At 39.2% G+C, this 13,245-nt stretch overlaps 1 protein-coding gene across 1 annotated transcript in view; it reads left to right on the forward strand.

The window, feature by feature from the left end:
• Window positions 1–9,574, forward strand: part of LOC148031669 (Major facilitator superfamily protein) — an 88,372-nt gene extending 78,798 nt beyond the window's left edge. Inside the window, exon 4 of the mRNA XM_087685249.1 lies at window positions 8,663–9,574. Coding sequence (XP_087541375.1) covers window positions 8,663–9,279 — 617 coding nt within the window. The 3' untranslated portion in view covers window positions 9,280–9,574. The remainder of the gene's footprint in view (window positions 1–8,662) is intronic.
• The last annotated feature ends 3,671 nt before the right edge of the window (window positions 9,575–13,245 follow it).

Raw genomic sequence — 13,245 nt, forward strand, 5'->3', positions numbered from 1 at the left:
ACCAACAAATTCTTTTCTGCATTGTGGAGAATTCGGCTCTCATAAGCCACAACTCGGTCGTCCTGCCTAAGAACAGCCCCAAAGCTATTACCATATGCATCATACTAAACTACAAATAACTTTCTTAGATCAAGTAATACAAGCACAAGATTTAAAGTTATTATTTCCTTTAACTTTTCAAATGCTGAAATTTCCATTGCTGTCCATCTAAATGGCACATCCTTCTTTTGCAAGGTATGCAATGGAGACGCAGTTTCAATAAACCCATGTACATACTTTCTGTAGTAAGAACATAAACCCAAGAAGCTACGGATCTCATGTATATTTCTCAAAGGTGGCCATGATTATATTGTCTCAACCTTTGCAAGGTCCTTGCGAATATCATCAGCCGATACAATATGCCTCAAAAAATGGATTTCATGTAAAAAAATTTCACTTTTCTTGCCATTGATAACCAGTCTATTCTCACACAATTCATTGAACACAATGTCCAAGTGTCTTTTATGCTCTACCTCGTTCTTTAAATAGATAATCATGTCATCAAAGAAAGTGCCCATGAATCCTCTATGTGGCTTGAAAATGCAATGCATGATCCAATTAAAAGTGGCAAGAGTATTTGTAAGTCCAAGAGGCATAACAAGAAACTTATACAATCCAAAAGATGTCATTGAAGTTGTGTTAGGTATATCTTCTAGTCTAATGCGTATTTGATGATATACACTTTTCAAATCTATATGGTTGTCCCTTGCAATCTATCCATAATATCATCAATCTGAGGAATCAGAAAGAAATTTTTTATCGTGATCTTGTTCAGAGTATGATAATCAATACATATGAGCTATGAACTATTCTTTTTTTGCATTAAAAGCAGTGGAGAATAAAAAGGAGATAAGCTTAGTTGAATCAGCCATTTTTCTAATAGCTCATTCACCTGACCCATAATCTCCTCTTGTTGGGCTTCACTGACTCCATAGAGTGGCTTATTAGGTGGGCTACTTCCAAGGATAAGATCTATGCCTTGATCTTCTGGCCTGTTAGGAGGTAGCTGCTCTGGAAGTGACTGAGAGAAGCAATCAACATACATTTTTAGAAATGACATGAGATCCTTCTCTAACTTAGACATGTTTCCAACATTGTCACTATCATCTTGATCCTTAGTAAAAACCAAGTATGTTGAAAGATGATTTTTCATTACTTTAGAAATAGTAGCTGCAAATATAACAAGGACATATTCACCTTTCAATTTTACATCAAGTGTGAGTACCTTTCCCTTATGCTGAATAGTGATCTTTTTTGCATGAGAATCAATCACTGCATGTATATAGTGATACCATGGTATACAAAGCAATACATCATAATCCTCAAGTGGAGCAATGAAGAACTCTTAGCTGTCTACATATCCTTGTATATGCAACCAAAGCTTTCCAATGAGCGGTGTGATGGGCTCTGCATGGCCTTTACATGCGCTTCCAACTTTTCCCATGGGTCCTATCTCATTCTCTCTAATGCTTAGACGAGCTGCCATGTCAATAGAGATGAAGTTGGCTCGTGGACCATTATGAAAGAAAATCATTGCATGCTGATTACTAATTTTGCTCCATACTCTACATAACTTAGTAGCATTATCATTGAGCTGATCACTAACAACATTGGGCATCAATCCCATTGATGTATTGGCCTTCTTTTCTTTTGAATCTCCCCGATTTTTTAATTTTCTAGCATGCTGCCTATTGGGATAGTCCCTTGCAATGTGACTCTCCTATTCGCAAATAAACCATTTATTTGTAGCCATCAATTTCCTACGTTGTGCCAATGTTTTCAAGCCACTTTTTTCTTGCTCTTTTGGTCTCTTTTCAGGCCGATTTTCTGATCTTTTTGCATTCAATCCCACGATTAAGGCCTTATATTCCACCATGGTATTCGTAAAAGTATTGTCAAGAAATGCTCCAATTTTCATATTAACTCTATGCCAAGGATCTTTAATGACCACACCAACATTTGCATGCTTAGCGGGTCCTCTAGAAGCTTAGTTAAAATACAAAGTGTAGACCCAGTCTTCATTGATAGGCCACACCACACTGATTAACTCACTCGTACTCATGATAATCAAAGTGGAGTGGAGAGAGAGGATGTATAATAGGTACAATTCCTCCTCCCTTACTAAACTCGAAGGGACTACTCGTAAGAATGCGTTGACAATATCCCATGTAAAAGATCCATCTTTCCACTCAATAACCTGATAACCTTAAACAACTTTTTATTTAGCTTTTCTCCTCTCTCTAGGAAGTCCAAATCCTTCCCATGTAGCAAAGCATTGGCTATAGCAGTAGTCTCTATGAGTTGAGACATGTTAGACACGGTGGATTTAATGTAAAAATCCCTAATTCTTTTAGGCAGCTCACAAACATATTTTTCCAGTTGCTCATGAAGGAGTACAAGGCGATAAGAAGTAATAGACAGCAATGCATCCCAAAACTTCTGATTATATTGCTTCAAAATTTTACATTCCTTAGCATCGAGCTTATTCCAAGTTGTCATGATGTCCACCTCAAAGGTACTTGTTAACCAATTTGATGCAAACATTTACTTGAATTGTATCCACGTTGACGGTGCTCTACCTTGTATCAACAGAGTGGACTATTGTAATGCATTCCCTTTCAAGAAAGTTGCCTTTCGAATCTTCTTTTGAGACAGTGGTAGACTCTAGTAGGTAATTGTAATTGATCAATGAATGTATTCTTTGATGTAGCTTTCCTAACTGATTTATCCATGTCGTTTCAATGAGAAGAAGACGGTCTTGTGTATCTGAAAATAATATCATTGCTTTTAAAACAATAAGCATTTCGTTTCATTTGCAGAAAGGGATCAAATAAATCTATGAGATTTTTGGAAGCACTCATAAAGTGCTTCACTTGGGGTCATACTATCACTGGTCCATGTTTCAATGAATGATATTTCCCCAATTTCTTTAGGACTTTCAAATGGATGTATACTATGATTTGCATTTTAGGCATGCGTAAATATGGCATCAATGGGAAATTCCCCACTCTTATATCCCTCAGAGTTATTTTTTTGATATCCGTAACCCTTTTCAATTATTAAATCAATATTCAGAGAAATTGGTTTGGTAACAGTTGCTATGCATTGTGAATGATCAATTGCTTGCACGGTGGGTGGTAATAAAATATCCCCAAAAAGGTATCCTTGAAGTTCCTCCTTGAATAGGCAGTATCAAACTACTGAATGAAATTCAAAGCTTTTAGCCTATCTTGTACACCACTAAAGGACTCAAAGTTCATTGCTTTTCCATCCTCATTATAGTCTTTCGTTGCCTCTTTAGATGTCAAGTTGTCATACATTGGCTGCTGCAAAAAGGGTGCATTTGTTGAATTTACATAAAAACCAATGCCAAATAGAGCACTTGTATGACCAACATTCAACCCTTGAGCACCATGAGTATTCGGGGGTTCAAATGCAGTATTAAACATGCTACTTTGTGTCCCATGCATCAAGCCAATGCTGTCATAAATAGGGTTTTGCATATTTCTAGCTATACTTGAATACATTGGGCCTTGCATACCATGCATTGGTTGTTGCATACCATAGGGATTTTTGCCATACATTCCCGTATGCGGTCCTTGTCCAACCATAGCATGAGAAATTATGTTTTCACCAAAATATCCTGGTTGCCCCACCATAGCATGCATGCCTTGCTATCCAAAATCCATTGGATTGGTACTTCCGTGATGGTCTTTGCATTTGCATTTCTTGCCTTGCAGATACTAACTGTTTTGTTTCATTAGTATCTTTGGGAGCTTCAAATGAAGGGTTTGGCATTATCTTTGGTGCACCTTGCTGTCTTGATGGTGTAGAAGACGTCTTTTTCTTTCACTTAGTTGGTCATCAGCCTCTTATGCCCTAAAGGCCGTGTATTTTGTCCAATAGCAACATTTTCAGCTTGTTGTCCATGGTTTGAGTCTTATCCAAGGTCAGGCATTGCATTTTTTTCATTTCCATTTAAATGTTTACATTGAGAGGTATCATCACTGCTTGAGTCCATCTCACTGTATGAAGACATATTGTTGTAATTTCTCATCTGAGAGTAGAAATTAGCACTAGCACAAAGCTTTGGCTTGTAATGAGGTGCCTCGGGCCCATCAAATCAAGGGATTGAGTGGTATCTTGGCAATGAAACCATGTAACCAACCTTCCTTCCGTGGATGGGTGGTAATTCCTTGATTACAACTTAGTTACAGCAATAACGTTTATTACAAAACTGAGTAATGCAAATTAACTTATAATCTTGGACAATGGATACCTTGCTGGCTCCAAAATTGGCGCCCCTTTTAGTATTTCTTTAACTTAATTGAATAAGAAGTTGATGTACAATGGGATTCTCCCAATCTCTTTCAGTATTCCAACTCCCCTTGTTGTCTAGAATGAAGAACAAGTCTTCAATCTGATTTGCCCCTTGATTGGGTAGTCAATTGGTCTTCACTCGCTTTGATGGAGATGGAAAATGTCCCAAATTCATTGATTTGCTGGTGTCTCTTTTTGAATTTGATTGAAAACAACTTCAACCATGTTGAATCCAAGACTTGGAGCTGTCAATTTCTGGCATGTTTTCAAGGTTGCTACTAAACCCTAATTTCTACTACACATTAGGGTTTACAATAGAGAAATCTGAAATTTCTCAGCCTCTAGTGATCTTAACGCTATAATTTTTGGAGTAAGGTTGTAGAAAGGTTGGGAGATGAGAGAGAACGCTGAGGAGAGAGAAAATTCAGACTTTCTTCACAAAGAACTGAAAAAAACCAATCATTTATTGTTGCTGCCCCATCTCAACAGCTTGTAGATGTAAAGAATTGAAGAAAATCAGTCATTTACTACTGTTGCTCTGTCTCAACAGCCTGTAGATGCTGTCACCTACTGTTGATTAGTCTTCTCCTGCCCTTGGATGCCTCAGAAAATCTTCCAATGGTTATAGATTAGACCAACGATATGTCCTCCCTCTCTTGCAGGCTGAATACACTAAAATGCCTCTCTCTAGCCTTTGAAGACGTTTTTTAGTCTTGCATGGGCATTTTTGACAAGTGGCAGCCTTGCCAAATGGTTTTTTCAGCATTATCCATAATTAAATACTAATTTTGAGTCTTTAAATAGTGATAAGTAATGTGATAATTATTTTGGTGTGTAGAAAAATAATTCGATGGACCAATAATTAAATTGGCTTGGCAACTTTCATTCCTGATTGTCTTTGTGTCATCTTGGACCATCAAATTGGCATTAGGTACCATTAAACATCACTTCTTTAGTGTCATTGATTGATACTTATGTCCAAATGAATGACCCAGGCCAACAATTGGCACTAGATACCGTCAAGTACTTGTGCGGCATAACTTATAGGAACTTTTGTCTTTGACATCCCGTGATTTCCTCGGGTCTCGGGCTCGTAAGTTTACTCTAACCCCAATTACACCTCATATGGGCAACATTTACTTAACCATGTGATTAAAAATTAATCCACATGTTAAGTGAGGTTTCAAAAATGCATGTCCTCATGATAGTGGTTGCTAGGTTCATCACCTGCTACTACCATTGCACATCATCATTCTTAGTTGTTGCTTGCCCATTTAGAGTTTGTTGCCGTTGCTGTGTTTTGCAGCCTTGCTGCTTGATGACTGCTTGTACATTGGTCCTTGACCCTTCAGCATTTGCTTTTTGTTGATTCTAGCCTTTGTTGGCCTGCTGGCGACTATCTACAATTGGTTGAGCAAACTTCTTGATTGTTGAAGCTCTTGATAGCTTGTGTTCCTTGCTGCTGCCCTGCTTCTTAGCCACTTGGAGAGCTCTGTTTTCACGCTTGATCAATCACTTGCTGCTCGAGAGCGCTTGGAGGACACACACTAAAACACTCACGTGCAGGCTATGTTTTTGCTGCTAGCCTACTTCTCTTAGCTCGGATCGGCGGTTGCAACACTAGGATTTGGATCTGGTGGATGTCACACTCAACATTCATTCAGTTTCATCCAAGCTGCTTCTTTTGCAGTGTTGCGTTTTTGTTTAGTTATTGTGTTTTAGTTGTAATTGTAACATTCTATGTTTTCTTATGCAAACGCTAGCATATCTTCACATGGTATTAGAGCCACTACTCTTCAAAAGAATATCTTAATGCTATCATGAAGGCTTGGTTTGTGTGAGATACATGAGTGACGCAATTAACTTACAATGGTTGAGACACCTTCCTATGGGGAAGCTATGTTGTCTTGGGTTTCTCCTTCATTGGAGGCCTTGATGAGCCACTATGGTCACAACACATCTTCTTCTTCCATAGGTGTAAAGCAGATATAGATGTGGAATCAGAGAGTACTTGTAAAAAAATTGGCATGACTATACTATTTCAAATCTCTTCATTGCAGATAGCAATGCACATCAATCTGGATTAGTTGGAGAGGTTGGCTACCTTTGGCTCAGGGAGGACATACCATTTTTTGTGGCGACTTGTCTTTATCAGAGCTAGGGCCAGAGTGAGGTTCATATAATCCTTTTGAGTCATATGAAGAAAAATGCTTCTCTGATATCCCTTGTGCTGTGTATGATCCAAATCTAAGTCATGAAGGAGAACATAACTATGTTGATGTCCATAGAGGAGGCTCTAGAGGTTGACATATGTCTACAAGCATACATACTACATTACCTTCTGTTTCATTACAAGCATGTTGTTGCTAATCAATCGCAAATCGCTTCCCGTCCCTCTCTCTTTCAGTTCCACATGTTAGCCACCTAGAGGTGAAATCTAACTTTGCACCCTGTTACTCTGTTATCAGGCATGTCACCCTTATGCATTGTACCTTACACACTCACAATTGAACACATCTTTCTTGGGATGGTAGTGTTGGGTATCCCCCTCACTCTCCTCTACAGCAACTTAGACGTGGGAGTATCCATCCTTTGCATACGGTGTGCCTCCACACATTCCATTGGCCACTTAGACATAGGGCTATCCATCCTCTACTTATGGTGTGCCTCCACACATTCCATCGGCTGCTCAGATGCAGAGCTACCTACCTAGCATTCCCAGGCCCATTCCTCCTTCCCTACTACATGTGGCTATGAATCTACGAAGTTGAACCCATAGCAATGGGAGTGCAAACCCTAGGGCTAATAGAGACCACAAAGTGTATGGTTGGAGAGCAAGCTGGAGCTGGTTAACTGGCCTGTGAAGGACTATGCAGCAGATAGCTTCATGAAGAACTGTCCCTTGCCTTCTATGCTTTCATATGCATCTCCTTGGTGTTCAACTCTCTTGGGATCTGAGAGGCGGTATTAGCAATATGGGTTCTGCTGTCATCTCATGATTGTGAGCTCCATTAGAGTTGACGGAGATGGAGCAGATTTGACATGCCTTCTATTTATGCATGCATTAGGTGTTTTCATTTACTGCTGTTCTCAGCCTGATTCAGGGATGCATTTCATCTCTTGGCCACATGGCAGTTTGGGCGGAATCATTTCTATTTGGGCGGCCTGTTGGAATGTCTGTCAGGCCATGTAGAGGTGGGCCACTTCTATCAGGCTGTCACTTCTATGCCTCAATGATCATTAACAGACTTTCACCTCAGTCTCATCATCATTGCCTGCATTTTCGTCATTTTCTGCCATCAGTCTAGTGGCCTTACTGATACGACATCCACACGTGCAGGGGTTGACTGTTTGCAGCCTTGTAGTGTGTTTAGATCAGAGTCTTATTCCTCCAGCTTCATCTAGGTTTCTTCTTCTCTCATGCTCTCTTTTCTCTCTGTGTTCTTTTCTTCCATTGCTCACTCTTGGAGTTCACTTTCTCCACCAGTTCCTGGGGGTAAGAACAGAAAAGATCCGATCTTCTCATTCATTGATTTTTTGAGCTCCATGGCTTTGATAATAAATATTGGTTTCTAGATAGTATGTTAGTATCTGATTTGGATTGCTATTGTAGGCTTTGGTACCAAATGTAATGCTGGAGCAACAAACTCAAGATGCAAAAGGGAGAGGTTGCTGAAAACTGAATTCAATATCTTGTACTATACATTGTACGCCCAAGAGCAGTAGAGGTCCTTGGGATGGTGCTACATGCAATGCTTTAGTCTGAATGCCAGCTGCAGACATGCAAACTTGAGAGATGAGAGTGCCTGCCAAGCAAAAACATAATTGATTGAAAGAAATTGTGGCTTTCATTAGCCAAAAGGTCTTAACAATGTCAAGAGGTAGGTCAACACATGTTAAAAAATGTTTGAGGTTGGCCAAGTCACAAAATCTGACCTTTCTACCTGTTCAGAGTTATCTAGAGTCTAAAACTTTGGTTGATGTGTACACCTAGGAGCTTTTCCGACAAAACCAATAACTTAAACTGTTGCCTTAAGTCATCCATCTCCTTCTGCTGGTCCAACCATCTTTGTAATTCATTCTCATCATCCATCATACAGGTTTGAGAGGGAAATGTGTGCATGTGGGTCAGACTAATCTTGTTCATACATGACTGTATAAAGACCAACTTTAGCATATAATGTGTTTGCGGTATTCCTATGTAGAGAATTTTCTGTATACACCAGCAATCACAGTTGATCACATTTTGTGCAAATTGGTTATTCTTCTGAATTTGACAGTCAAGTTTAATCCACGATGACAGGTTTTGGGCATGAAGGAGCAGCCTCTCTTATGGGATTATTTGTTATTGGTTGTGCCTTTGGATCATTTTTAGGAGGCTGGATTGCTGATAGAGCAAGTAAGAAATATCCTTTCTTTGGACGAGTGATGGCTGCCCAATTCAGCTCCTTTATGGGCATTCCTTTCTCCTCAATATTGCTTCTTGGTTTGCCTCAAGAATCCGAAAGATGGCTTTTATTTGCTGTCACTCTGGTATGCATGGGGCTGACAATAAGTTGGTGTCAGGCTTGTGCAAACAATCCGATATTTGCTGATGTAGTGCATCCCAATCATAGAACAATGATATATGCATTTGATCGAGCTTTTGAAGGGTCCTTTTCTGCATTAGCTGCACCAGCAGTAGGCCTTCTGGCAGAACACGTTTTTGGATATAGAGTTGACAGAGTCATCCCGGAATCTGGCTCTCGAGTTGAAGCTCTGGCGCTTTCGAGAGGCTTGTTCACAATGATGGCCGTACCATTTGCTTTATGCTCACTGTTCTACACTCCCTTATATGTTAGTTACAGAAGGGACTACAATGCAACAAACAATCCGACACTGGCAGATGAAGAGTTGCTGCTTAAACGAGCAGTGGAGTGAAAGCTTTTGCACAGAAATTTGGTATGACACAAGGTCAAGATTTTCCCGCTTCTGTAAGGCATACCTGTGGTACGTATGGAGCTGATTCTGATGAAGCCCCCACAACCCCTTCTACACATGCAGCAAACGTTTTGGACCAGACCAAACATGAGGTTTCCAGCAAGATATAAAAGCATCTAATTCATTAGACATGTATAAATGGGTGGCGTAGTCAGTGACTGGATATGGGCATGCTGATAGTTGGGGATCCCAGCATAATGAAATTGATCTCTTTTAGTGGCGGGATTGTCTCTAAGCTCTTCTATTGAGTTGAGTGGTGTTTTGCCTCCCAGTGTTAAATACGTACTTAAAAGATTTCCCCATTTATAATTTCACACGTCCTTTTAACAAGGTCGAATTTCTAAGGGCTTACGTTAGCGTAGTGGGGATGTGGCTGTCTTATCTTTCCAAATACAATGTGAGGTATTGCATCTTTCCGAGTATGATTTGAGGTCGTTATAAGTACCAATTGACAAAAAACAAAGTAATCACAATAATGACTCAGTAAAGGTTTTTAATGCGTACATGTGAATCTTGCATGAAATTTGGTTGAGAAATGGTAATGCTCAAGTAGAATAACATATGGCATTTGCAATAATCTATTTAATATATTATTTAGAGCTTTGGTTCGGGGATCCCAAATCAACTAGAATGGTCCCAAGCCTATATGGCACAAAGAAGAGAGGTTTGTATTTAAGAAACAAAGATGAGTTTTTTTGAAGGGTGACATAATAGTGAAAAGAGAAAATGTGAGCCTTTGAAAAGTATTTAATGTGAAGTGTCTTACTTATCACTAAAACTAGTTCAAAGCATTGGCCATTTTCCTAGTTCTTTGTATGTAGGAGTGAGAATAAGAGAATACGATTGGAACTAAGAATAGATGAGAGATCAATTCAGTGTTAATGAATTTGTATCTCACACACACACAGAATGTGATGTAATAAAATTATTGAGAAGGCTCTCTATTCATTTCAATCTCTTGCACATGCATGCATGCGTACGAGAGAGAGAGAGAGAGAGAGAGAGAGAGAGAGAGAGAGAGAGTGTGTGTGTGTGTGTAATAAATTAGGTTAAATTCTTATTGATAATGTTGCTAGTGTTTTTTGGTGCTCCACTCACAATTTCTTATTCATCTATGGTAAATGGTCGAGTACAAAAAGTTGTGGTAGGAAGTAGTGCAATAAAAAAGCTGGAGAGAAGAAAATGGAGAAGAAACTTACAAAATAACTATGTAGAATCATACAAACAAACTAGAACTTGAAATTTTGAAACCTTCGAATTGTAACTTAGGCATGACATTTTGGGAACCATGCACATGGTATTGAAGAGACTACTTTGCTTTGCATGCAAGGTGAGTGGGCAAGAGAGGACCAGATTCTTGACACTAGGGCTTTGCTGAAACATCTTGATGATAGAAGGAGCGTGGAAGTAGAAAGCTATGCATCACATGCCAAGGCTAAAGGCTTTCACCTAGCAGAAGTGGCTAAGCCTTGGCGGGTGACATATAAACTTACCTTGGTGGGCTCAAGCAAATCCATGTGTTAGGTACTACAATTCTTTTATTGTTGGTCTCTTGTTCTAGTTTAGGAGTAGAATCTTGAATGATGATGAGTTTAGCCCTTGGTTTCTGGGCATATTTTAAGCCCATTGCTCTTTTGGGAAAGGATCTTACGAAGTGTTGCTTCATTCTCAATACGAGAGGGATTGGATTCTCTCTTGCTTAGTGCAAAATAAGGGGAATCTAGCATAGTGTTTGCTATGGTCGGCTTTATTTTGTGTTGAGGATGTCTTACTTATTGAGTGTCGCATTGAGGTGTTCCCAAAACTTCATGCCATATTTGAGGTTGATGTTTGTAGTATTGCAACATTGTTGCGTAAAGTTCTTTATGTACCTCTATTCTCCAATCCCAAGGGAGAATGCAAAGTGTGCATTCTCTGGGATAGGCATATCTAGCAATCGTAACTATTGGATATAAAGACTAGAATTTGAAATTGTTTGTGAGATTAGGTTCTCGTCATTCCTCAATGTATGCCACCTCTACCACCAATTAGGAAATTTTGAGAAGACTTGCTCGATCAAAGAGCAAGAAATCCACAAAAAGCATTATTAGAATCAAAGAAAAACCAAAGGTTGAAAAATCTTAAACTATTGATTCTTCCAATCATCAAAACTCCGAGAGCTGGGATTAGCCAAAGGCCTCTAAGAAGGTCAACATGGAAAAAGGAGATCCAAGGGTTGCCAAATCAGGCATAATAGCTAAGAAGGCAAAGGAAAGGAGATGTTGGATCTATAGGACAATGAGAATATAGACCCAAAGGCTTTAGAGTGACCCATAGAAAGATCTCAAAAATTATGAGTTGGATTCAAAGGACTCTAAAAACATCACTTAAGAAATTGGCACCAGACATAAGAGTTCACCAAAATCTATGCCTTGCTTGGTGATTTTGGATCCCATTATATAAACACAATATAAATATTGATTGAGTCTCCAATTAAGCTTACCATCCTTAGTTGGAATGTTAGAGAATTATGCATTGCCAACGGGAAAAATGCTTGTTTGACATTAGTTAATAGATGTAAACCTAATGTGCTATGTTTGCAAGAAACAAAACTTGAAGAAACCCCTAACCTTGTCCTCTAGGAGAAAGGATACACTATCTTTAGCAATTCTGGTAGTAGATGCAAAGGTGGTTCGTTGATAGGTTGTTTGTTGTGAATTTTTCCCAAGAGCAATGCATAATGATTGCAACAGTAATTTATTTGGTGTCCATAACGAATAGGAATTAGATGTCTTTTCAATTTATGCCCCCCATATTTGTAGGGATAGAGCTAAATGTTGGTAGTGGCTATCATGTAAGTCACATGGAAATGGTTGCGTGGTTGAGGAGGAGAACCATTGAAGGTTGGTGTTTGTTTGACTAATGTGATTTATCTGATTGACAATACTGTGAGGATGATTACATGGTAGGGCACTATGACTACACATGGAGGGGTGCTTGCCTTGATTGATTCTATGTGTGTGGTGATGGGGAGTGGTCCTCCTGTAATGTATCCTACTTTGTGTTAGCCGATGCCTTGGATTCTGCACCATTACTAATGCCATGTAGATTGACATGTGTTAGACCCACTTTTAAGGGGCCTCCCCCTTTTAAGTTGGATCCACTAATGAGTTCCAAGCTTCCATTTCATTTTCTAACAAAATGTGAGTAGTTACTTGTTAATGTGATGAGTGGCTCCAAAATTCAAGAATTGAGCATATATCTTAAACAGAGAGAGAGAGAGAGAGAGAGAGAGAGAGAGAGAGAGAGAGAGAGAGAGAGAGAGAGAGAGAGAGAGAGAGAGAGAGAGAGAGAGAGAGAGAGAGAGAGAGAGAGAGAGAGAGAGAGAGAGAGAGAGAGAGAGAGAGAGAGAGAGAGAGAGAGAGAGAGAGAGAGAGAGAGAGAGAGAGAGAGAGAGAGAGAGAGAGAGAGAGAGATTTGGAACTTTGGAAATAGCCTTGAATCTTGTAGAACATTGTTGATGATATACATGCATCAAACAATCATGTTCATCTAATCAATCCATTCTATGATGTCTCCCTTTGCTCAAAACCTATTTGTAGACTCTTGCCACCTACCACTTGGTTGTTTATGATGACTCATCAAAGTTGACCATCATTGACTAGTCTCATTCATGATTTAAGTTGTGTAAGTTAAGAGTCAAGTTTAACTTACAGGTCGTTCTTAAGTGTGCCCTAGGCTACAACTGCTAGTCAGTGATGTAAATACTTTGTTTACCTATAGGCATGCACTTATAGCTAGGTAGTCACAATTCCAATTTTAGATCTTCTTACTTGCAAGTTGCAAATGAAGGGCATGTGTACACTATATGGTGTGAGACAATCATTATGACAAATGTGGACTCACTTTTGAGCCTTACTAATTCTT

The sequence above is a fragment of the Lygodium microphyllum genome, chromosome 9 (assembly GCF_053477565.2).
Source record: "Lygodium microphyllum isolate KBCC chromosome 9, Lygodium_microphyllum_v1.1.10, whole genome shotgun sequence".
Classification (NCBI taxonomy): domain Eukaryota; kingdom Viridiplantae; phylum Streptophyta; class Polypodiopsida; order Schizaeales; family Lygodiaceae; genus Lygodium; species Lygodium microphyllum.